Below are 23,988 nucleotides of genomic sequence, written 5' to 3' on the forward strand. Positions count from 1 at the left end.
GAAGTGAAAGTTGCTTAATCGTGTCCGACTCTTTGCGACCCCATGGACTATACAGTCCATGGAATTCTCTAGGCTAGAATACTGAAGTGGGTAGCCATTTCCCTTCTCTAGGGGATCTTCCCAACCCAGGCATTGAACCCAGGCCTCCCACACTGCAGGAAGATTCTTTACCAGCTGAGCCACAAGGGAAGCCCATAAAAAAGATGTAGTGTATATATACAACAGAATACTACTCAGCCACAAAAAATAATGAAATTCTGCCATTTGCAACATGTGTGGACCTAGAGGGTACTATGTTTAGTGAAATAAATCAGAGAAAGACAAATATTGTATGATTTCACTTATATGTTGAATCTAAAACACAACAAATGAATGAAAACAATAAAAAAAGATTCACAGATGTAGAGAACAAAATATTGGTTACTAACTGCGCAAGGGGCAAGATAGGAGTAGAGGAATAAGAGTTACAAGCTGCTTTGTATAAGAGAAATAAACTATAAGAAAATATTGTACAGCACTGGGAATGTAACCAGTATTTTTTATAATAACTTTAAATGAAGTATAATCTATAAAATTATTTAATCACCACACTGTACATCTGAAACTAATATTATAAATCAACAATATTTCAATAAAAACAGGAAAAACTCGAATAAAGGTATAAAAATTATACTGCTTAAATATGAGGTTAATAATTAGCTTTTGTTGGGAAAAAACCCAATGAAATTAGTGCTAGATGCTTTTTCAAGGCCATATACCTTAAGTTATTATTTTTTCAAACACTAAGCAACTTCTACAATGACCAGTCAAGACTTAATAAATCAATCTCCTCATGTCATTCTAATGAATGAACAGTAGGGCTGAGATACAAAGCAGTGAAAAGCCAAAGAATCAATTTAGTATACGGTTTCTCAAACTTGGCACTACTGACGTTTATTGTGGGGGCTGTCCAGTGCATTTCAAGATCCCTGGCCTCTACCTACTAGATGCAGCCAGCAGCCAACCCTGTTGTGACTATCGAAAATGCCTCCAGACACTGTCATATGTTCCTGTGGGGGGCAAGGTGGGGACCATCGTTGGTTGAGAATCAGTGATGCAGTATACAGCAACTAGCATTTAAAACAAACAAACAAAAAACTAAAATACAAATAGACTAAATGATAACAAACTACACCACACATAAGTATATTTTTTGTTTTGATTGGATTTGTATAAACTAGGTTGCTATGTAAAATGTATTTCTTACTGTGAATCAGAATCAAAACACCTGAAAGTTGCTGCAAAGGTGTAGCAACTGACCTCCTGTGACCTACTCTGACCTACTGTTCATAACAAATGGCAATCATGAAGGAAATATAAGTTAGAAAGCCTAGCTTAAAATCAGGAATTCTAGGAAAAGAAAAAGAAACAAATGCAGATGTATTTAAATAAATAATAGAAGAAAATTTTCTTGAGTTAAAGGTTTGAGCGCATATTTCAAGAGCCTATAACCATTACAAATAGGAATTAAAAAAAACTAAAAGACACCACATTCCACTGGAGGTCCTAAATTTTAAGGAGAATGAAAAATTTTACAAAAACTTCAGAAAGAACAAGTTCTTTATTAGGAAAGACTAACATTAAATTTGCTATCTATAATACTAGAAGACAGACAATCTCAAACTACTGAGGGGTAATTAAGAAATTTATACCCAGTCAAGATAAATATGATATGCATATGGGCAAAACATAGACTGTTCTGTACCTGCAGAGATTTGAAAGTACATTACCCAAGTATATTTGATGAAAACAGTGGAAGATAAACACTAACCAAATGACAATTACATCAAAACCAAAGAATTCATGACAATTACATCAAAACCAAAGAAAATAAACTTAACAAGCAAAAAATCTTCAGACCTAAATATAAACAGAAGATGGCAATGTGGCTGGCGTTTGAAATATAACTGTTAAATAAACACTAATAAACATTCTTAAAATGTAAGCAATACAACGTAGGGGAAATCATAACTTAGCTTGGAATTTAATGTTTTAAAAGAAAAAATTCTACGTGATACTGGGTAAAAACTGGAGAAAAGGGTTAGGAATGAAAAAGATAAAAGCTTACATGATCCTATTTAACTTTCACTATGGCTCTCGCCTTTCCTCCAAATGTCCTTTCTTCCATTACTCCAGCACATCAGACTTCTTTCCACCTCACCGCTTTTGGACATGTGTTCTTTCCTCTACCCTTTGCACTGCTAACTCCTTTATCAAGCTTCAGATCTCAATCTAAGTAACACCCCTTAGAGAATCCATTCCTAAATGCCCTATCAAAGGTTGCTGCTCCCAAAGTTAAATCATGTTTTATCTCTTCCTAGAGATTATCAATATTTGAAAAAACATGTGTCTGCCTCTTCTTTTAGAATACAAGTAAAAAAAAAAAAAAGAATACAAGAAGCATGAGAACAAGTTAGGGGTAGGGTCTGCCACGTTTGTCATTTTTTCTCTAGCAATTCAAACACTGACTAATAACCTGTAGGCATTTTATTTAAAATTTTTGAATGAACAACAAAAGAATCCATGAATGAATGAATGCACTGAAGAAAGGAAATAAACAAGGTAGTAAGAATAAACTTTGTATTTGTTTAAATTGTTTCTGCAGTTAAAGAATTACACGTGGTATTTTTATAGTTTTTGAAAGGGAATTTACTAAAAGAAAAAAAAACAAATAAAACAAGGTTAGGGGAAAAGATCTTTGTGGAATAGGACCAAAGGAAAAGCTGTATTTCTACTTGGCTCACATTTGATGTTTTTCTGCTTCTTTTCTCTTGATCAGGTGCATCATTAGCATATCACAGTCAGTCTCCCTTATCAGTGGGTTCCACATCTGTAGATTCAACCAACTATTGAGCCGAAATAGTTGGAAAAAAAATTCCATAAAGTTCCAAAAAGCGAAACTTGAATTTGCTGCAACCAATGGCAACTATTTACATAGCTTTTACATTGTATTAGGTATTATAAATAATTTAGAGATGATTTAAAATGTATGGGAGGATGCGTGTAGGTTATATGCCAACTACTACACCATTTTACATAAGGGACTTGAGCATCTGAGAATGTTGGTATCTGTAGGGTGCCCTGTAACCAATCCTCTGTGAATACTGAGGGATGACTGTATAACTTAAAGTGGAGTTTTGTTTTTTGGCTTCCCTCCAGGGTATTTTCTTGGCCTAAATGCAAGTTACTTTCACACAGAGAACAGAAGTCCTAGGAACACCACAGTATTCCTCACTAGTAACACTGTGGTGCTGCTATTCTCTGCCTTAGGGAAGTAAAAATACCACTGCTAAATTCTGAGGTAAAGTTGAGAGAGATCAAGGAGTACACGCACCCAGCAATCAGAACAGGTATGCACTCTGTCTCCATTGCTAAAGAGAGGTCACACTCACACCAAAATTCACCTCACACCGTATTCTGAGACCTCTTATGCCTTCTCATCTCACTCTGTGCTCTCCCTAGATATTTCCTCCACTCCCACAGCTTTAAACGCCACTCATATGCCAATAATTCTTTTCAGCAAAACTGTAAGAAATACACTTTTATGAACCTCTAAAAAATAAAAACACAATATGCTAATTAAATTATGCTACAATGCCCAAATAACCATCCCAGGCAACACAGAACTAGTCACATCAGCCTTTCACTGTTTTGAAATTTCTTTTAAAGAGCCTCATGGATAAGGCAATTTCCTCAGGTGTCTTGAATTTCGATGTTTGGCCTATGATGACAATCCCTTTCTATTTAACACAGCTTTTTTCACTTGTGGCTATTTTCCCTTTTTAGGTCTCATAAAACACTTGTTTTGGAGGAAAATGTAAAATTGTTGTTTATCCCTGCAATCAATACACAAATTACAAACAATGCACACAACTGCTTATCCAAAAGGGATTTCAGTTCAGTCGTTCGGTTGTGTCTGACTCTTTGCAACCCCATGAACTGCAGCACACCAGGCCTCCCTGTCCATCACCAACTCCCAGAGTCCATCCAAACCCATGTCCATCGAGTCGATGATGCCATACAGCCATCTCATCCTCTGTCGTCCCCTTCTCCTCCTGCCTTCAATCTCTCCCAGCATCAGGGTCTTTTCCAATGAGTCAGCTCTTCGCATCAGGTGGCCAAAGTATTGGAGTTTCAGCTTCAACATCAGTCCTTCCAATGAACACCCAGGACTGATCTCCTTTAGGATGGACTGGTTGGATCTTTTTGCAGTCCAAGGGACTCTCAAGAGTCTTCTCCAACACCGCAGTTCAAAAGCATCAATTCTTCGGCGCTCAGCTTTCTTTATAGTCCAACTCTCACATCCACACATGACTACTGGAAAAACCATAGCCTTGACCAGACGGACCTTTGTTGACAAAGTAATTGGGGAGGCCATTAATTATAAGCTACAACCTGTTTTCTGAGATGTCAAAATGTGCTTATTATAATTAAGATATACATATCTGAGACCTACAGTACTCAACGTATATATAGGTATTTATTCAAAATTATTACCAGGATACAAAATTACTACAAAGATACTTCAAATCACCACGCCCAGATCTCTCTCCTGGAGTCTGATACTACATCTATCCTCCCTTTCTCATACAACATTGACATCAGTTTCCAAAAACAGGTACTCTACACTGAACTGACTCTTTCCTCTCTCTTACTACCAATATTGCCTAAGTCACCTAGGCCTAGCTATTCTATTCTCAAAAGATCTCTCAAATTTATGTCCTTTCCTTCTCCTCAAACCTTAGTTCAAGATAACATCTCTTACAGTAAGACATAAATTATGGTAGGAGTTATAATGTCTTGCTGGTTTATTGTGTAAACAGCATGATATCCATTCTCTACCTAAAAAGTTTCAGTGGCCCATCACTGGTTGCAAGAAGGGGTACAAACTCCTTACCATAACATCACAGGCCCTTCATAACCTAATATCCAAGCTACCATTTTCTAACTTAATCTCCTGCATCCACTATCTCCAAACATTCTCACAGAACTCTGCTATATCATTCTTATTATACGTTTATCTATATTATTGGCTTTTCAGCTTTACTTTTTGTATTATTTTTAATGATACTTTTTCTTTAGTTCTAGAATTAGGTTCTTCCTTAGAATTCCATTTCTCTGGTGAAAGTTTCCACCTTCTTATCAATTTTGACTATCTTTTTCTCTAAATCCTCTAACAGGAAAGTTCTTGAATCCTAATTCAAAGTTCTTATTTCCTAAAGTTCTTGTTTCTGTTTATATCAACTACTTTTTCTCTTGACTATGAATCCCATTTTCCTTTTTTATGTCTCTCAATATTTTTATTTTTATGAGACATGATGCATAAAGAAACAATAGATACTGAAATAGATATTTCCCCCAGTGAAGGTAATTCATTTTCTCTGTCAAACAGCTGGAGTGAAGAGTAGATCTCTTCAATACAAAAGGAGTTCATCCGGGTTGGAGCTGAGTAGCCCTTTAGCTCCAGTTCACCTCTCGTTTCTAATGTCTTGAAGATGGAATGAGGTCTCTTCCTATGGCAAGGCTTTGGGATTTAATAACTGTTAAGACTTGAAGATCCTTCTCTCTCTAGCTCAGTCCTAACTTTCTTCATCACTGCTTACTCAGCAAGAGTCCTGATAAGATTTGGCTTCTCAGGTGCACTAGTATTTGAGGATCAATCCTATCCTCCAATCTGTCATGTCAGCTCGTACGTAACTAATAAAGTTCAGCTGGTTTCTCTTAGGGCCATAAACGATCCCACGTAGTAGGCTTGCTCCACTGCCTGCCTATGCCTCCAGGCTCAGTTAATGCTCTCAGGGACACAAGCATCACCAATCTCTTTGTGCCTGGGTGAGTCTAGGAAGGCACAAAGGTGTGTCTTGAACTTGGTTCATTTAACTTCTTTGTGACATAGTTTTCCAATGAATTTTAAAAAATACAACTTTTTAAATCATGTGTTTCCCCCTGTCATTACACAGAGAGCAGTGGTCTCCTGAAATCTTCTAAATCCATTCTTCTCTTATTGAAAGGTTATACTCCCTCCTCTTCTTACTGACCATCTTCAAACTGAAATATTATGTTTTTTGAAAAATTTGCTTACCATCCCCTAGATAGCTGTCATTACCTCTTTACTCATCTGTATTCTCCACTAGTCTGTGAATTCCTTTCATTTACCTGTGTTCTCCACTAGCCTGTACAAATATAATGACGTATACTGCAGCTGTGGACAGATAGTGGTAAGGAAGGTAGGCAGAAACCAGTAGAGCAAATATGTGTTTATGAAAGGAAAAAGATGTTATGTTGGCTTTTAAATATATGTTATGCATTGAAGACCACACTGTACCTAACCCGTACATTAACTGATAATTTATTGCTTCACCAGCTAAAAACATTTTCTCTGAACAAATTGAGAATTACCAAAAAGCCAAGAATTATATACATATGTTTGAATAAAACTTAATGATGGAAAACTTTGCTGATTCCAAATGAAATGTATATCCTTAAAAAAATACCAAGCAATATTGGCCAATACGGAGGAGGCCTTAGTATACTATCATATTTTACAAGAGAACTGCTCAGCTCTCTAACTTTAGCACATTCTATAAACACCAGAATTAAACTGCAGTCCTGTAATATGCTCCCTGTTATATTTTTACATGACCCTATGTTATGCCATAAGGCAGCTATTTATATTCCCAATGTAAAGAGGTATGGTTGCTTGACTATATCAAAGTTTTCTTAAGTTATTCAATGAATAAAGTTCTATTCTTAAGAAAAAAAATTTTTTCAATACATACACAATCACACATACCAAGTATTTACAAAGAACATGATGCTCTACTCTAATAACGGGGTAGGGAAAACATATACCCTGATCAGAGTACTTTAAATATACTACTTTTGATATCTGAGAAATTCCTAAGGCAGAATTACTAGGAGGTGTTAAAACAATTTGTCTTGGAGGGTAAATCAATTTAGAAAGCTTAAAGCTGATTATCTAGGGTAAAGGAAATAGAATCGATGACAAAAAAAGTATCAAAACAAGTCATTTAGTCAGAGTTCTTGGTAAAATAATTTAAAAGCTAGAAACTTATTTTTACATTTCTTGTTAATTTTTAAAATGTTTTAAAGCAGAAGTGAACAGAAGGTAAGGGTAATTTAAAATGATATTCCAAAAAAATAAAAAATAAATAAAATTATACATTAAACACACACATTATTTTAAATGATTAAATTAATCCATAAAATAAATACCTATATCTGGAAAAATCAGAACTGGGACCTCTAGTAAACAATTCTTAAACATTTTAAAATATGTTTTAAGGGGGTACTGAATTTTAAAATGCCTAAGAAAGATGTTGCTGTTAGCTGTCTCTCCATCTCCAGTTAGGTTATCTACAGGTATCACCATCCTATCAGATGATATGAGGAGTAACTGCTAAGCAAAGACATTCACACCACAGCAGAAATTAATCTACAAGAACCATAAATGCACAGGTATTAATTAGGATGGTTGTACTGTAGTTTTATCTTACATAGAAAATATTTAAATGGAAGCTGAATGACAGCTGGTGGTGAAATGTGAGTCTGTGATTTAATCACTCAGCAACTATCAGCACTAAGGCAATGTAAGTGTTAAGAGGCATTTGAAAGTGCTTGTGGATTTCTATAATACACCTACCTGGAGCAATAAGAAACTAGGAGTTTGACTTTTTGTTGTTTATCTAGGCAATTGGTGGGGGGAAGTGAGTTATGAAAGACAGTAACTACTTTCACAACTACTGACCTTCTAAGTAAGTAGTTTCTTAAGATAAGAGGAATATGCTAAGAAAATAAGGTTCATTTACTGACTGTAGAAATTTCTTAATATGCCTACACAGTCTCACTAAAAGCAGAGAAGGCTTAGGTCAGCAAGAAAAAAAATGAATCAGCAAATGGGCAAAGATCAGAAGGATTCCCTGTTTAAGGACTGTTATTCGATAGTTCCCATGGAAATGAATACAGAAAAGCATGAGAAGTATGAGTGATGCAGAGGCACTGGCCATCCAGATTAGACTGGCTACTACTAAGATAAAAATAAATACATTTCAGTTTTATAAGGTGACTAGATTACTTCAAAGTACTCCACAGGATAGCCACTCAAATATCTCCTAATGGTTTCTTAATTTGAACTCCTAAGAGGGGTAAGAGCATTTCTGGATAGGGATCATATTAAAAAATGCCTTCTCTTTGTCTTTATTTTCAGTACATAAAAAAGAAAAGAATCACAATCTATTACTTTTAATTAAAGCATGCACAATATAATACATCAAATTAAATTGCTATTAGACTTGAGCTCATTTTTATTTACCGAATAAATGAGGGGAAACTGTTTTCTTAAGGGTTCCTATTAACTCTTTCCTTTATGTAGATGAAAAAATATTAATTTTTAATGAGCAAAAGTATAAATGAAGATTTATAAAATAAGAGAAAGAATGAAAAAATCTGGTATCAGTATTATGATACAAGAAAATAAATTTCAATGAAGAAAGAAATCATTTGAAAAAAATAAATCCAATAATTTTACATTAAAATTGGAGGGAAGAAACCACAGAAAAAAATATAGTGCTTTGATAAATTACAACGAGGGACCAAAACATTAAAAATGAATTTACACCACAAATTGGAAGGACAACTAACAACAAAATACTCAACAACACAAGTCCTTTTTCAGATCTCATAATTCTTTTGCGCATGACTCTAAACAGGCCGTATCTTTAATCTTCTCTCAACTTTATACATCCCATTACCAGAACTTAATAGCAAAAGATTAAAGTAGATATGTGAAACTCACATCTGAAGAGATATTTTTCTCTAGGAGTAAATAGGTAGTTGTTCAGTCTCTAAGTCATGTCTTACTCTTTTGCAAACCCCTGGACTGTAACCTGCCAGGCTCCTCTGTCCATGGGATTTCCTAGGCAAGAATACTGGAGTGGGTTGCCATTTCCTCTTCTAGGGGATCTTCCCGAACCAGGGATCGAACCACGTCTTCTGCATTGGCGGGTGGATTCTTTACTGGTGAACCACCAGAGAAGCCCAAAATAAGTAGGAGAGGAACTTAAAAAGATGTCAATTAAAATGTACTAACACTGTGTAAGTGTATAAAATACTAAACAACTAAATTACAAATAGTAAGTATAATGTATTTATTTGCTTCAAATAATATATGAAACATTAGCAATGAGTTGATAATTACTAAAACTGAGAGACGAGTACTTATTCTATTTATATGTACATTTGAAGTTTTCCATAAATAATATATTTTAAATTATTTATTTAATAATTTCTTGATTAGTATGGTTAATTTCCATACATTACTAAATCAATAATGTTTACTGCCACGCATTACTAAATCAATAATGTTTTAGTCATTTCAAAAAAAATATTATCCTTCATATAAAGAAGACACTAATGACCAAGTAAAACAACTGCTCTTACAATTTTTATAGAATAACTAATTCATGTTGTTGCTCAAAGTCTTTCACACAATTCCTCTTGAGAACTTTATGTATTTAAAAAAATCAGCAGCTAGAGTAAGGCTAAATGTTCAATTGGAACTTAACCAGACTTTATGAGAATCAAACCCAAAGCAATACCTTTGAATTTAAAGAGAAAACAATTAAAAAAAAAAAAAAAAAAAAAAACCAAGAAAGAAAGGCAAAGAATGCTACAAAGCTTCTGTCTTACCTTGACCAAGATGTGAAGGTTTTTGAGAAATTATGTGACCGCCACCATCTAAAACATACTGGGTGCTAAAGCTATCAGCAGCTGTCTTTGTTGTAATTGAAACCTAGAATAAGGAAAACGCAAATAAAATTATGATTCTATATACTGCAGTGGGCTCATTATAAAGTGAGGTTTAAAATAATAAATGTATATTCTCTCAATTGAAAAAAGTTTGACTTAATAAGTTCTTACAACCACTTCTCTTTGAAATATTCCTTAGTGATACACTAATAAACAACAGGCTAGCTTACATTTTTCATGTTGCAAATTACTGATTTTTATTTCAAATATATTACCTTAAAACACACACACACACATCAGTATACTTGAATGGCTATTTGTACTGTATGTATTAAATGACTTAACGTCTGTAAAATCAAATACTTCAATTGCATTAGGGAAGCTTGCTTTTCAACAGACAATTCCCACAAAGTTGCTGGCAAAGTGAAAAATTCTTTTGTAAAGTGATCATTCACTCCTTCCTTTATATTGAGTGTAAAATTGCACTTCTGTATTTCAAGTTAATGGTTCAAAAGAATAAAAATCAATAAATCAAACATACATGTTGATATATCAGCAATATTTCTTAAACCCAAGCTTTAAACTCAGTTTAAATGGAAATGTTTTATTTAAAAAACTAGAATTAAAACATATAAAAAAGGATTCCATTCAGCATGAAAATATTTCCTAAGATGTTACAGTCATAGAAATATAAATTTAAGAATGTCTGAACTCTTCTGAGCCATCCTCATCCTCAGCTTTCTACTTACCAACTTTGTGAGATTACTAGAAGAACACATGCTATAACAATGGTAAAACATTCCATTATCAGAAAATACCATAGTTGGTGAGTGGGAATGCTGGCAAAAAAGCAGGGTGGATTCAAAAAAGCTGTCTCACATTTCAAGTGAGCAATGATGACCCAGAATTGGGCGCAATCTTTCTCAGTCATCCTTGGACTAAGCAGAGCTGACTATCTTAAAATACATCTATATAATTTAGAAACAAGCCACAAAGATTCAGCACCACTACTGGAATTCATCTAGGTCCAGATGGGTCTACATTTGATGATTCTGTCACCAAGTCCTAACCATGCTCTAATTTATGGTAGGCCAGATGGCTCTGTGGAACATGTAGGTACCACAAAGGCAATACCAGTCACCACACACACACACAAATATATATATATATATATATATATATATATGGTTTCTCTAGCTCACAGTACTAGCAGAGTCTGTTAGATTTTCTCCAAGGGTGATGTCCATAAAATCATTATTAGAGGCTCATTGCTGCAGGCTATTTCTGTCATAAATGTCCCCACCCCCCCACCAAAAGTTGTACCTGAGGACTTCCCTGGGGGTCGAGTGGTTAGGAATCCACCTGCCAATGCAGGGATACGGGGTTTGACCCCTGGTCCAGGAAGATTCCACATGCTGTGGGGCAACTAAGACCGTGAACCACAACTACTGAGCCTGAGCTCTCAAGCCCGTGAGCTGCAACTACTGAAGCCTGTGCACCCCCAAGCTGGTGCTCTGCAACAACGGAAGCCACCACGATGAGAAAACTGAGCACTGCAACGGGGAGGAGCACCCACTTGTCCCAACTAGAGAAAGCCCGTTCACAGCAAGGAAGACCCAGTGCAGTCAAAAATTAAAAACAAATAAATAAAATAAATAATAATCATCTTGCTACCAAAAAAAAGTTGTATCTGAAACAAAGTTGTGAGCCTCTGTATACTCTTAAGTGATTCTTCTATTTCCAATAATACACTTCATGGTTCAAAAGTTCTATTTTAAAAGTTTTCCTGATAACCAATCTCAATCTTCCCAGCTACATCCCAACCCTACTGTCTCCAATAGTGATTCCCTCTAGTAAAGTTTGTTAAAAACAAAGAGGACAGAAATTGCTAGAGATTTTCTTTCCTATTTCTAATTTAATCATTTTATGATTGTCCCTCTAAAAATAATTCTACATTTAAACAAACACTGCTCCAAAATTCCAAGGTCAATTGAATTCTATTTCTATTCTCCAAAGAGCTAGCCACCTGACGTAAGCTGGTGTCACTGAGTAAAGGCAGCCCTGGAACTCTGAGTTCTAGTACTAACTCTGCCAGTGGCTTGCTAGATGGTCCTGAATAAATGATTACACTATCATCTTAAGAGAAGGGTGATGATAAGATGAAGATGATGCTAATACTTTATAAGGTTACATGGGTTTTGCTTTAACTACTTCAAAGCATTTTACAGATTTAGCCTTAAACCATTAGGAACAGTAAACACACTCCAGCCTAGATGAATAAACTGAAGTGCTAAAAAGCAAAATAGACTCTTAGTGGTCATAACGCAACATTTATGTTAAAGAAGTTAAAAAAAAAAAGAACATAATATCGTCTTCCAGTGTTAAAATTTTAAAAACTAAATTGTTTATGGTACTCTGAAAATTTATTTAGATAGGAAATCCTTTGTAATTCACTGCAAAACACAGTGAAGGGTAACACGCACAAGCGAAGGTTCACAAATTCATACAACACAGTGTGTCTCAGAGGAAGGAATTGTATTTCAAGAGTTCATTTCATCATATGACCCTGTGTCCTGGACAGGAAACCTTTTTTTGGACCAGGCACAGGTTCAGAATGTGTTAGCTGCTGTTAGCTGTGCAGCAGCTAACCCATTTGAATTGGTACCACCATCAGATGCATCTCTAATATTACAGATTATTACTGGTGCTTTTGACTAGAGACATTGAGGAACTGTGGCAGTGAATGACTCAAGTGGTGTTCTCAAGAGAAGAAATAAATTTATTTTAAAGAATTTTAAAATGAGAAGTTTATTTTAAAAGAAGTTTTAGAAGTCCTTAGAGGTTATATTAATTATCAATTGTTAAAAACTGACTCTCTGGTCTAGTTAATGAGTTTCAAGAAATTATAATACTATTACAAAGTTAAAATTGCATAAAAGCATTTAAGCTTTAGATAAGTACTATTTTTCTCAATGTTTCAGAAAGTAAGTAAATTAAAAGCTTAGGATATATCTTTGAATTCATGAAAAAAAAAATCCTCTCCTGACAAAATTTCATGTAAGATAATTAAAGTTCTATGGAGGTTTTTTGGTTTTGTTCTGTTTCTGCTGACTTTTGGACAAATACTTTGGCACAAAAACATAAATCTGAAAAATAAGGTAAATGGTCCTCATAATTCAGTTGAAATATGCACTGCACATGGATCACTGACATGTCTTTTTCTTTCTCAGTGTGAGTATGCCTGCCTGTCTGCCTATAGCTGTACGTCATGACTTCAAAGCCTTCCCCCAGGTACTTCACTGTGGGACACTAGCAACAGGGAGATCCTGGCCCTGGCTTTTCTCCTTTCAACAGTTTTATTATCAGTGAGAAAGTTGCATTTAGGAAACATGATATACCAACTGCTTCAAAAATTCCGTGCCTATTCTAATTAAAGCCTTACCACAATGGCTCTCAGGGACACAGGAGGTTTCCTGCACTGTGTAACAGGGAGCAGGAAACATCAGAATGAAGCTAGAGGCTTCCCTCTACTATTCTACAGCTCTGTGGGACCACAAATAAGGGCATCCCAACTTCCATCTTCAAAACAGAATGACTTAGCTTCTTATTCTGCCCCATTTAAGCCATGGAGGTTTAATGTAACATAAAACAAAAACAAACTTATATATCCCTTATCATCTCATCACAAAATGTACAATGAATTTGACAGACCAACCTAACACTCAGCACATTATAACCACTTTAAAAATTTTGGATGAATGAATCAATAAACATGAGCGTTAGGCAAGAGGATGGTCGTCAACTCTTCTAATTCTTCCAAGGGAAAAACAAGAGAAAAAAAATAAATTTAAGCTATAGAATAAAGACCACTGGTGAGAATTAGACGGAATTTACCTAGGCATGGCTGTTAAATTTTAGAAAGGATTTCCCAAAACGTTGAGGGGTTTGCATAAACTTTGAAAGTGAAGGTGAAATACTGATTACAAACAAGAGAATGAGCAAGCCTGATAATTCCATCACCTGTGTGATACCGATGCATACTACTTCTCACATTCAAGTCCAGAGTAAAAGAAATTTCATCTGTATGGCACATGACCATATTCAAGATACTTTAATATGTATTATTTCATTTGATCCACAAATCACTATCTCCACTTTATAGATTAAAAAAAAAAAGACTCAGAAAAGTTTTATGCTTTTGGCCAATTCTCATTCACATTCTTGGAAATGATAATTAGGTTTCTGAGTCCCTGTTCAAAGTTTGTTCTAATTTGAAGAAAACAAAACAAATTAAAAATATCCTACATTCCCCCCAAAACTGAGATGTGACTTAGCTTCCATTTAAAATCTAGTTCAAAACACTTTTGAGTTTCTTATACATTTCTTTGGAGAAAAAAATAGTTTTAACATAATATATATAAAATGTCAGCCTAGAAGGATTTTATTGTGTGTTTCATTATGTAGTAGAAAGAATATATACAAACAGTCTTCTTAAAAATTTTTATGGACATGTCAAAATAGGACTTTCACTACCTCTAGCTCATTCTAGTCAGTATGTTTGGTAATAAGTACCAGGAATGTAACACAAGACTGACGAATATCCCAAAATTACTGTTTCACAACAATAAATTTCAAGAGATGTTATGCTTAATGATATAATTTTTTAAAAACCGTATGAATCACTTTGTTTCAGTCACTGATACATTCATCAGATTACGGAAACAGGTAATTCCAGTTTTAAATACCATTCTGTTATAAAAATTTATTTTTCACTCTTTTGGACTGATTGTAAGTCATTTTATAACTGACAAATTAGGAAAACTGCTCATTCTTTTAAAATGCATAAATTAAAAAAACAGAATTAGATGTATTTTAAATTTCAACAGACAATTTTGCTGAAAGTCTACTTAATTTTTCTTTTTATAACTAAAATTATGATTAACTTTAAAATAATCTTACACAAGATAGTTTCAACAGTTGGAGTTTTGAGTGATGGCTGTGTGACAAAACTATATCCCAATTGTCTATTATCAATTTACCTAGTCAGAGATGATTTACATCTGTATGACTTTAAATTTATCTACATCAGCTAGTTTGGCCAATAAAATAACCAAATCACAAATTTTTATTGTGTAATAGCAATCTCTATCCAAAAATCTCCGAAATAAATTGGAGTCTTTAAAATAAACATGTAACTTCTATACTTGCAACTTCAATTCTTTCTGAATGGTGAAGAATATTGTTTAAAAAGTAATATTTTTCCCCAAAAAAGCACTCATTAATTTGTCTTCCTGAATAATAAGTTTTAATTTTAAAATATAATTGACCTTAAGAATTATATATTAATTTCTGTGTTTCTGAAATACTATTCAGAAGCCTCCGATATACATTTCAACTTGACTACTCCCTATGATAAAATCTCTATTGAGCACTATGGACCTGAGTATATTCATTATTTTAATATGAGGCATTTTTAAACTTATTAATACCTTTCTAATCATGCTAGTAAGAAGGCAACATGAGCTACTGTGGAAAACCCAGTACTGAGAGGTGTGAAATTATAAATGAATTTTTGGCTTTGCCATGGATACATTATGTGTCTCTAAAAGAGATCACAATTTTCATATTCTACTTACTTCACTGTGCACAGTTCCTCTGTAATAAACCACTCACATACAGTAGACAAAGAAACTTTAGCTGACTTATTATTAGACTGTTTTGAAGTTGGGTTAAGAAAACCTGGCATTATTAAAAAGAATGTATTTGAATCAGTTCTAATGAGGTGGATGAAACTGAAGCCTATTATAGAGAGTGAAGTCAGTCAGAAAGAAAAACACCAATATAGTATACTAACGCATAATGTGGAATTTAGAAAGATGGTTAATGATGACCCTGTATGTGAGACAGCAGAAGAGACACAGATGTAAAGAACAGTCTTTTGGACTCTGTGGGAGAAGGCGAGGGTGGGATGATTTGAGAGGGTAGGGTTGAAACATGGTGAAGCAGATCGCCAGGCCAGGTTCAATGCATGAGACAGGGCACTTGGTGCTGGTGAACTGGGATGATCCTGAGGGATGGGATGGGGAGGGAGGTGGGGGGAGGGTTCGGGATGGGGAACACATGTACACCCATGGCTGATTCATGTCAATGTATGGCAAAAACCACTACAATATTGTAAAGTAATTAGCCTCCAATTAAAATAAATAAATTAAAAAAAAGCAACCTGGCATTCGCTTCAGAAAACCTCATTTTCTTATCAATAATATGGGGAGACTAAACCATAAAAGACTAAGATGGAGACTAGCACTGGGGAGTGCTCCAGAGATGATCATTTGTGGGGCAAGACAGGAACAAGTGGGGCTGTGCCACAGTCACAGCATGCCTTGGCAGGCCCCGGGGGGGGGCACTCTGGAGCAGAAACAGCATGGCAGAGTTGTTTCTGAATCAGAATAGGGCCTTTACAAGGTTGCCCTGTATAAGGTGGGTAAGGGTCCACTACTAATACCGGAATCCTTTGTATCAGAAACAATCTAAATCATCAAAACATCTGTGACGAAAGAGTCCATTTAGATCAAGTTCAAGTACAGGTATGCCTAATCTCTGTGATACAGATCAGAAGAGCCACTACCTTTTGAGGCATACTAGCTGGAAGCGGGAATGAGAGAGGCCTTCAGGGGTGCTGATAATGGTCTAAATCTTGATCTGAAGTATACATACATAAAAATTTACACACACGCACACATATCTACGTGTGATTTTCCCAAAGACATACAAGGAAAGAGAGTCCATAAAATACTGGAATATTTTCTAAGATAAACTTTGGACTCTGAAATATGTAAATTGAACATAATTTTTTAAAGCTTACAGTTTTCTATCATTGTGATAATTTGACAATTTTTTACTCCTTTTGTAATTTTGATGAACAAAATTATTTTAAGTATTTATACTCAAGACATTCAAATACCTCAAAAATGAATCAAGAGATCAAACGATAAATTTGGATATTAAGTGGGCTTAAGTAATCAAATGAAAAAACAATGCAGAGTACCAATGGATAAAGACTTGCCAGACTGCCATCTAAAATCATAACTACAGTGAAGATTTGGATAAATTATGACTTATGTACAATGTATTTTAAAAGACTAAGTATAGTACTGCCACCTAGCAGACAAAGTTGATAATGACCAACTTCAGTTCTCAAAGGCTAATATACACATCTTACAGAAAATACAAAAAGGCTGAACAATATATTATTTAACACTACCTGTCAAAATAAAGCTTAACAACTATATGCCAAATTCAGACAATAGTTAAAAAAACAAATACTTTACCTCAAACAAATAACACAATTTTAAAAACAGCCCTGAGAACTCAAACAACAGTATTAAGTACTGGGAGCTTCAAAGCCTCTCTGGTACAAATCACATCCCAATTTAAAAAAAACAAAACAAAACAGACTCCTACAAGATTCCAGGACTATAGGTTCCAATATACAGTCTATGGGGATAAAATTGGGCAATGGCCAGTAAATTTTGGAGACTCAGTGAACTCTAAATAAAGCAAGTGCTGAGAAAGATAGAGAAAGCACAAGGTGTGCAAGAGTTTGGATAGAGATTTTTACACAGTATACGCTTAAGGAATGCTCAAACTACCGCACAATTGCACTCATCTCACACGCTAGTAAAGTAATGCTCAAAATTCTCCAAGCCAGGCTTCGGCAATACGTGAACCATGAACTTCCAGATGTTCAAGTTGGTTTTAGAAAAGGCAGAGGAACCAGAGATCACATTGCCAACATCTGATGGATCATCAAAAAAGCAAGAGAGTTCCAGAAAAACATTTATTTCTGCTTTATTGACTATGCCAAAGCCTTTGACTGTGTGGATCACAATAAACTGTGGAAAATTCTGAAGGAGATGGGAATACTGGATCACCTGACCTGCCTCTTGATAAACCTGTATGCAGGTCAGGAAGCAACAGTTAGATCTGGACATGGAACAACAGACGGGTTCCAAATAGGAAAAGGAGTACATCAAGGCTGTATATTGTCACCCTGCTTATTTAACTTCTATGCAGAGTACATTATGAGAAACGCTGGGCTGGAAGAAACACAAGCTGGAATCAAGATTGCCGGGAGAAATAGCAATAACCTCAGATATGCGGATGACACCACCCTTATGGCAGAAAGTGAAGAAGAACTAAAGAGCCTCTTGATGAAAGTGAAAGAGGAGAGTGAAAAAGTTGGCTTAAAGCTCAACATTCAGAAAACTAAGATCATGGCATCTGGTCCCATCACTTCATGGGAAATAGAGGGGGAAACAGTGGAAACAGTGGCTGACTATTTTTTTGGGCTCCAAAATCACTGCTGATGTTGACTGCAGCCATGAAATTAAAAGACACTTACTTCTTGGAAGGAAAGTTATGACCAACCTAGATAGCATAGTGAAAAGCAGGGACATTACTTTGCCAACAAAGGTCCATCTAGTCAAGGCTATGGGTTTTCCAGTGGTCATGTATGGATGTGAGAGTTGGACTGTGAAGAAAGCTGAGAGCCAAAGAATGGATGCTTTTGAACTGTGGTGTTGGAGAAGACTCTTGAGAGTCCCTTGGACTGCAAGGAGATCCAACCAGTCCATCCTAAAGGAGATCAGTCCTGGGTGTTCATTGGAAGGACTGATGTTGAAGGTGAAACTCCAATACTTTGGCCACCTCATGTGAAGAGTTGACTCAATGGAAAAGACCCTGATGCTGGGAAGGATTGGGGGCAGGAGGAGAAGGGTACGACAGAGGATGAGATGGCTGGATGGCATCACCGACTCGATGGACATGAGTTTGGGTAAACTCCGGGAGTTGGTGATGGACAGGGAGGCCTGGCGTGCTGTGATTCATGGGGTCGCAAAGAGTCGGATACGACTGAGCAACTAAACTGACTGACTGATACACTTAAGGAATGTCAAGGTCTTTTCTCCTTTAGTGACGTCTGAACATCTGGATTCTAACAAGCAAGGTCCTCTGAGCTAGAACAGCATAACTTCACCCTTTAAACTCTCCCTCCTCCACAACCCACAATTTTTCTTTCTTAAGCATCATCAGCTTACAGAGCCCTGAAGTCAAAGAAAGAGTAAGTGAATACCTAGATGGGACCTTTCCACAAAAAATGGAGAAAACCTACTTTATGCAGACACTCTAAGGGAAGGGCTGACGGAAGACTGAGAAGCCTGGAGAAGGGATCACTGTTGGGGAGAGTAGATTACTAAATAGATAATGAAACAGCAACAATATCTCATATCTTTGCCACTTTTCTGAGACAATAAGTCCGATCATTTTACTGCACCTGAGCATTCTCACCTTAACAGCAGTAAGCACAAATGAAAGGATACATAGCCACCAGGCAAACATAGGTAGCTAAAGAGACCCTCACAGTTACCATGTCACTCATTCGCACACAATCACATTGTAAAACAGACCCTAACACACAAGAGAACACTACAGCACGAAACAACTAGTGATCAAACATAACTGATATACATGGAAATGAAGAGATCAAGGTTCTAGATGGGCTTTGCCAAAAACCAGTTGTGTGATCTAGGGAAGAGGCAGTGACATAGAATTGATACTATGCAACGCAGTGGGTCAGACATCAACTGAATGAAGGCTTTATAGACACTGAAAACATCTAGCAGTCAGGAGAGGAAAATTCTAACTAGGGTTTAGCCCAAGTCATTGCATATCTCTAGTGAGTGACTGAGTGTTTGCTCAGTCATGTCTGACTCCTTGTGACCCCATGGACTGTAGCTCACCAGGCTCATCTGTCCATGGGACTCTCCAGGCAAGAATACTGGAGTGAGTTGCCACTTCCTTCTCTACATATCTCTAGAGCACAGTCTAATTATCTGTGTTGACCAGTGTAGTATTTCCAGAGTGTGTTCCACAGCAGAACAGAATTAAGTGATAGGTATCTCAATAAAAGGGTTTCATAGCCAAGTGTGCAGGAAATGTCCCTACTGTAAACCAACCTCAGAGATTCATAATGCACTTTAGTACAGTAAAGGCTCTGAGAAATGCTATAGTTACCTGTTTAATTTTAATACTTTTCCAAGCCATTAGATGAATAAACCATTTTTTCCCTCTTATATATATATATTACCACTAAAAAACACTCTTTGCCATTCCTCAAAAAATTAATTACAGTAGTCCTCCTTATCCACAGGAGACACGTTTCAAAATCCCCAGTGGATGCCTGAAACTGCAGATGGTATCAAACCCTATATATACTATGTTTTTTTCTATATACACATATATAAGATAAAGTTTAATTTATAAATCAGGCACAGTAAGAGAATATCTGAATTGCTGGCATCACTACTCTTGTACTCTGGGGGCCATTATTAAGTAAAATAAGGGCTCCTTTGAAAACAAGCACTGTGATACCTTGACAGATCTAGTAACTCACCCAGTTAGAAAGTGACTAAAAGGCTGGCAGTGTATGCAACGTGGATACATAAGACAGACAGATAATTCACATCCTAGGCAGGACAGAGCACAACTACACAATATTTCATCATGCTACACAGAATGGCACACAACTTATGAATTATTTCTGGAATTTTTCCACTTAATATTTTCTGACAGTGGTTGACTGCAGTAACTGAAACCACAGAAAGAAAAACCATGGATAAGGGGGGATTACTGAACCATTTGACCCTGTGATTCCACTTCTGGGTGTATACCCAAAAAAGTGAAAGCAAGGACTCAGACACTTGTACACCAATCTTCACAAGAGTCAAACAGTGGAAATAACCCAAATGTCTCTTGACAGATAAATGAATAAATAAAATATGGTTTATACATACAATGGAGTATCATTCACCCTTAAGAAGAATGAAATTCTAATACACGTTATAACATGTATGAACCTTAAAGACATTATGCTAAGTGAAATAAACCAGACACACAAGATAAATGTTGTATGATTCCAAGTATAAGACACACCTAAACAGTCAAACTCATAGAGACAGACAGTAGAATATTGGTGACCAGTGGACGGAGGAAAGGAGAATAGGGGTTTATTGTTTAATGGGTACAGCTTCAGTTGGAGATGATGAAAAAGTCCTGGATATGGACAGTGGTGATGCCTACACAACAGAGCCAATGCATTTAATGTCACAGAATTGTAAACTTAAAAACGACTAAACTGGTAAATTTGATGTCTATTTTACACAATAAAATGGTAAATGTTACATGTATTTTACACAGTTAAAAAAAAACTGCCAAATTCTAGGTGAGTTTTCTCTTAATTCTAATACCATGTTATTATGAAACTGTTAAAATGATCAATACAAATTACCTTACCTCGGCTATACAACAAATTGACCCCAAGGCTTCTCCACGAAAACCATACGTTGTCAAATTTTCAAGATCTTCATGACTACTTATTTTTGAGGTGTAGTACTTCACTGCCATTACAGGTGCATCAATAGCCTTGATACCCTCACCATTGTCTCGCACTTCAATTTTATCAAATCCATAGTTTTCCTATGAAAAGTTAAACAATACTTTTAGTATATAAAGACATTAAACTATTATCACATTTAGAGACAGAAGGTAACACAAATGAAACAGTTTTGTCATTTATCTATCTCTTATGTAAACTTAGGACTTCCCTGGTAGCTCAGCTGGTAAAGAATCTGCCTGCAATGCAGGAGACAGTGGTTCGATTCCTGGGTCGGGAAGATCCCCCAGAGAAGGGATAGACTACTCGCTCCATTATTCTTGTGCTTTCCTGGTGACTCATATGGTAAAGAATCCAACTGCAATGCGGGAGACCTGGGGTCGATCCCTGGGTTGGGACGATCCCCTGGAGGAGGGCATGGCAACCCACTCCAGTATTCTTGCCTGGAGAATTGCCATGGTCAGAGGAGCCTGGCGGGCTACAGCCCATGGAATTGCAAAGAGTTGGACACGACTGAGCAACTAAGCACAGCACAGCATGTAGACTTAACATTAAGGAAGTTAAGAGTTTAAATTCTTAACTCTACCAATTCCTAGTTATGGTACAATGGGCAAGTTTCTTGTTTTCCTTGGACTCAGATTCAGTGTAAAATAATATCAGTATGATCTTCAAGGTTCCCTTGAATTGTTTCCATATAATAGGCATTTACATTTAAATTTGTGTTTAAACTTCCCCAGAAATGTTCTTCAAAGTTATACAGACCTTTGTATACATGTTGCAGTTGTTCAGTCACTAAGTCGTATCCAACTCTTTGCAATCCCATGGACTGCAGCACACCAGGCTCCTCTGTCCTGTATCTCCTGGAGTTTGCTCAAATTCACATCCACTGAATTGGTGATGCTATCTAACCATCTCATCCTCTGCCGTCCCCTTCTCCTCCTGCCCTCCATCTTTCCCAGCATCAGGACCTTTTCCAATGACACGGTTCTTCCCATCAGGTAATCAAAGTACTAGAGCTCAGCATCAGTCCTTCTGATGAATATTCAGGGATGATTTCCTTCAGGACTGACTGGTTTGATTTCCTTGCAGTCCCAGGGACTCTCAAGAGTCTTCTCCAACACCACACTTCAAAAATCATCAATGATTCGGCACTCAGTCTTCTTTATGGTCCAACTCTCACATCCGTATATGACCACTGGAAAAACCGAAGCCTTGACTATATGGACATTTGTTGGCAAAGTGATGTCTCTGCTTTTTAATATGCTGTCTAGGTGTGTCACAGCATTTCTTCCAAGAAGCAAGTGTCTTTTAATTTCATGGCTGCAGTCACCATCTGCAGTGACTTTGGAGCCCAAGAAAAGAAAATCTGTCACTGCTTCTACTTTTTCCCCCTTCTATTTGCCATGAAGTGATGGGACCGGATGCCAAGATCTTCGTTTTTTGAATGCTGAGTTTCAAGCCAGCTTTTTCACTCTCTTCTTTCACCTTCATCAAAAGGCCCTTCTGTTTCTCTTCACTTTCTGCACTAGAGTGGTATCATCTACATATCTGAGGTTGTTGGTATTTCTCCCGGCAATCTTGATTTCCGCTTGTGAGTCATCCAGCTCAGCATTTTGCATGAAGTACTCTGCCTATAATCCATCTGTCCTGGGTGGTCCTGCATGGCATGGCTCATAGCTTCACTGAGTTACGCAAGCCCCTTCGCCATGACAAGGCTGAAGGGTGCTTTGTGTATATATAATCTCCCAAATAAAGCAGAATACCATCACCATCAAAAACAACACCCGGTTCTACCCACCAAGAGCCCAGCAATTATCAATACTCAATCTGATTTTTTAATACTTTCTCTCTTGAACTACTTATCGTAGTCATAAATAAATAAAAATCTGTTACACTATAACTTTCTGAATTTCTTTCTGCAAATAGTCACCTAACAGACTGCTGAGAAAATACACCTAATTAGCAATTTCAGTGAGTTTTTAATTTGAAAATGGAGGAGGAAAAACAAATCATAGCTTAATATGGGTAATTTAATACTAAAAATACGCATACATTGCAAATACAAAGCATAAATTCCTATGGTCATCACACTTTCTATGAGTACACATTTTAAATTTGGTAGCAAACTTCTATCATAAGCTTTACTTCACAGAGTTTTATGTGTATGGCCATAAATACAAGTTATATAGGGAAAAAAATCTTTCTACAATTATAATGACTGTTATTTAAAAATAATACAGTACCTTTTTAATAGCCTAAAATTATATGATACTGTGTCATTCCTTTTTAGATAAATTAGAAATACAAGGTGCTGGGGAGAGTCACCTAAGATTTAGTTTCTTATCTCTCTTAATCTAAAATTATGATCCTGGAGATAGCTTGTCTACTTTGTTTTATAGAAAAATAATTAACTATAGAAATGCCAGTCTTTCAATACAAGTAAAAACTCAAGGCACCTGAGTAAAATAATACAAACATACGTTTAAATGTCTGAAATAATGTCAATACATTTAATTTAATAATCATGAAAACATTCCTACCCAGGACAGTTATTACTATATGAAGCTGTAATAAAACAGATCTTATTATATAGAGCAACACAGTTGTTTTAAAATTCTACAAACCAGAAACTGATAAATGTCAAGAGACTTAAATATATAACCAGATAAAAATGTGTACTTTAATTTACTTTTTAAAGAGGACTTCTGTTGGCTCTGTAAAACTATTTT

General features: G+C 36.0%; 1 protein-coding gene across 24 annotated transcripts in view; it reads right to left on the bottom strand.

Moving 5' to 3' along the window:
• The window catches only part of PMS1 (PMS1 homolog 1, mismatch repair system component), a 243,643-nt gene that overhangs the window by 190,022 nt on the left and 29,633 nt on the right, over nt 1–23,988 (bottom strand). For 17 of the 24 annotated variants that reach the window (XM_081579345.1, XM_081579353.1, XM_081579352.1 and 14 more), the window contains exons 3-4: nt 21,160–21,342; nt 9,748–9,850 (exon numbers count right to left, since the gene is read on the bottom strand). In XM_081579345.1, the coding sequence (XP_081435471.1) occupies nt 9,748–9,850; nt 21,160–21,342 (286 nt within the window). Of the gene's footprint in view, nt 1–1,581; nt 4,388–8,854; nt 9,076–9,747; nt 9,851–21,159; nt 21,343–23,988 lie in introns of those variants that run through there. The other 7 variants (XM_081579367.1, XM_081579368.1, XM_081579369.1 and 4 more) reach the window with 3 other exon arrangements.

This window comes from Giraffa tippelskirchi, chromosome 3, assembly GCF_054371585.1.
Source record: "Giraffa tippelskirchi isolate mGirTip1 chromosome 3, T2T-mGirTip1v1.2.pri, whole genome shotgun sequence".
NCBI lineage: Eukaryota > Metazoa > Chordata > Mammalia > Artiodactyla > Giraffidae > Giraffa > Giraffa tippelskirchi.